Source organism: Penaeus vannamei, chromosome 19 (assembly GCF_042767895.1).
Source record: "Penaeus vannamei isolate JL-2024 chromosome 19, ASM4276789v1, whole genome shotgun sequence".
Classification (NCBI taxonomy): Eukaryota; Metazoa; Arthropoda; class Malacostraca; order Decapoda; family Penaeidae; genus Penaeus; species Penaeus vannamei.
The window spans coordinates 16684217-16686716 of record NC_091567.1 but is presented as its reverse complement, the minus strand read 5'-3'; the positions used below and the strand labels follow the sequence as shown (position 1 = coordinate 16686716).

Genomic DNA, 2500 nt, shown 5'->3' with positions numbered 1-2500 from the left:
GAGACGGCGCGCATGGCGGCGTGTGGCAACGCAGTCGACGGGGAGGCTGAGCAACCTCTTCTCGTCACAAGTGTCCAGGCATGTGAGGAGGGAGGACTGAGTTTTCACACAAAATCTACGTGATTTTGTTGTGTTAAATTCTTTTTTATTACTGTGCTCTTGAAAAATCCAATCTTTGTTTTTGTTTGTTTATTTATTAGTTCTCTCTCAGTAGATAGATATGATAGTGCTGGAAAGAGTGCAAGAGTGCGAAGGTGGATCTGCCTTGTGTCCGGGTGTTTAAAACCTTGGAATAAAGTGATGGAGGTTTAGTGGGTGTTCGTGGTAGCGCCGCGGGCTGTGATAGCTGTAGTTAGTACCTGTGGAGAGCCAAACCTGCCCCAGCCCGCCCCTCCTACCTACCAACCTACCCAGTTCTTCGCCCTCTCACCTGGGATGAGTCCTTCGTCCCGGTGAAAAGGCCTGAAGGACTCGCTCGACACCTCAACAAAAAGATACCGCAAGTTTTCTCACAAAAGTTCTTTGATTGGAAAGATCGCAAGCTACGCTACACTATGTCGAACTACAAGTCGGACTGTCGCAAGTTCCAGCCCAACATCTTCAACAAGAGCAAATGCACGAACTGTTTCAGGCAGCGCGAGGAACACTCTGCAGAGGCCCTCGAATCCAACAGAGTAAGTTCGAGAAAAAGTAGTATATTTTCTGGAATAGGTCTGCGTTAAATGTCTTTCTATGCCCATCTCGCAAAACAAGTGAGCGAAATGTTTTATTTGTAGGTCTATATCTCAGACTTCAATACCGAAACATGTATGTAGGCCTATGTCATCGAGTAATTCCTCGAATAAGATTATATTTAAGCTTATATAACAGAATAAAATTATATAATTGTTTTATTCCGTGATCCATTAGCATTTAGGAAGGAGAGGCAGACATCAAAGAAAAGGGGAAATATAACGCTGAAAGGGTAGGAAGACTATCAGACCAAGGTAGGGAAATGAACTTTGAGGAAATGAATCATTTTTACGTGGAAACGACGGGCAGGGAGGCGAGGGAAGGGGCCGAGCACAGGTTGAAGCGGCAGGTGCGGCAGTGGGAGGAGAGGGTCGTCGAGGGTCGGCCGGGGAATGCGAAGGAAGAGGAGGAGGAGGAGGAGGAGGAAGAGAAGATGGTGGTGGAACTAGAGGAAAGATGGAGGAGGAGGAGAAAAAGAAATAATAAAAAGAGGATGAAGCGGAGCAGCAGAAAAAAAATGAGGAAATAGGAAGAGGAAGCGGTGCAGGAATATGAAGAAACGAAAAAGGCGGAGTGCTCAGACGGAGAAGGAATGGAGTAACACAACACCAGCTATTTTGAAGTCCAGAGGGAGGGAAGGATTGAGTAAGTTTTAGTGTGCGAGAGCTTGAGGAGGAGGAGGAGGGGGAGACGTTCCGAGAATGGAGCCCCTCGCCTCCTCGCCTCCTCGCCTGCTCCTGAGGGAAGCCATGCGAAGGTGAACTGGACACTAGCTCGGGCTTTCGCTGTGCGCTGGGTGGGCGTCTGCTGCACCTGTTCACCTGTCAGGGGAGTGAGGCCAGGGGAAGGAGGCAGGCCGAGCGGGTGAGGGAGGGAGGTCAGGCAGGTACAGAATGACGTTCGATGGGAAATGCAGACAAAAATCAGGGAATATTTCGGGGTTCGGTGAAATATGTGGAGTCAAGACCGTTTTCGTAATGTGCCGCTACGGAATGTTACGCTTGCTTGGCCGTAACTCGTGGCGGTTCCTGTCACTGTCCGTTTCCGAAGGCGTTACTGAATTCGTCGGATTAAGTGTTTCTGTTTGTCACTGTCGATCAAAATACCTGTCATGGGTCACGGTGTCCTTTGTCACTGTACACCATACCACCCGCCAGAGCCCTTCCAATCGTATGTCACTGGTTATCGCACCGCCTGTCACGCTATCGCAGTACCTTTTAGTTACCAGTTCGACAACTCACACCACCCGTTACAGTCTCTCACTGTTACGTCAACTGTTATATGTTCGTCACACCTGAGACTGCCTAGTATATTACTGCTACCTAGTATATAACAAAACATCACATATCTTCTGTCGTTGATGAAAACCCCTTGATAATCAATTTCACTGCCTTTGTTGGTCTCCGGATTTTTTTCCGGAAGATGAGTTGCGTCAAGTTCCTGTTAGCGTAACGTTACCGGAAAGTTATCCGTTTGTCTGAAAATGCTATCGTTTAGGATATTATGGGCGTACCTTACCTCCTGTCCTCAAATAACGCTATGGTTAATTTATTATATTCATTTATTGACATGGAATTACATCATATATTGATGCTTTTTATTTGGTTATAGTTAATTTTGTATGTTTTCAAAATTGGTACAAATCAAAGATGGAAATAACTTTTATAATATATTTGATTAATATTTACTGTGTTTTTCACCGTAAGCTTGAGACGTCTATAGTCCCTCATTTTTCTAATCCGTAGTGTAACTATCATAGAAAGTACAT

At 45.9% G+C, this 2500-nt stretch overlaps 1 protein-coding gene across 25 annotated transcripts in view; it reads left to right on the top strand.

Moving 5' to 3' along the window:
* Positions 1 to 66: 66 nt before the first annotated feature.
* LOC113821556 (uncharacterized) overlaps positions 67 to 2500 on the top strand; it is a 155498-nt gene continuing 153064 nt past the window's right edge. For 21 of the 25 annotated variants that reach the window (XM_070134010.1, XM_070134026.1, XM_070134013.1 and 18 more), the window contains exon 1: positions 409 to 674. In XM_070134010.1, the coding sequence (XP_069990111.1) occupies positions 555 to 674 (120 nt within the window). In that variant the 5' untranslated portion in view covers positions 409 to 554. Of the gene's footprint in view, positions 675 to 2500 lie in introns of all 25 variants that reach the window. The other 4 variants (XM_070134025.1, XM_070134027.1, XM_070134024.1 and 1 more) reach the window with 2 other exon arrangements.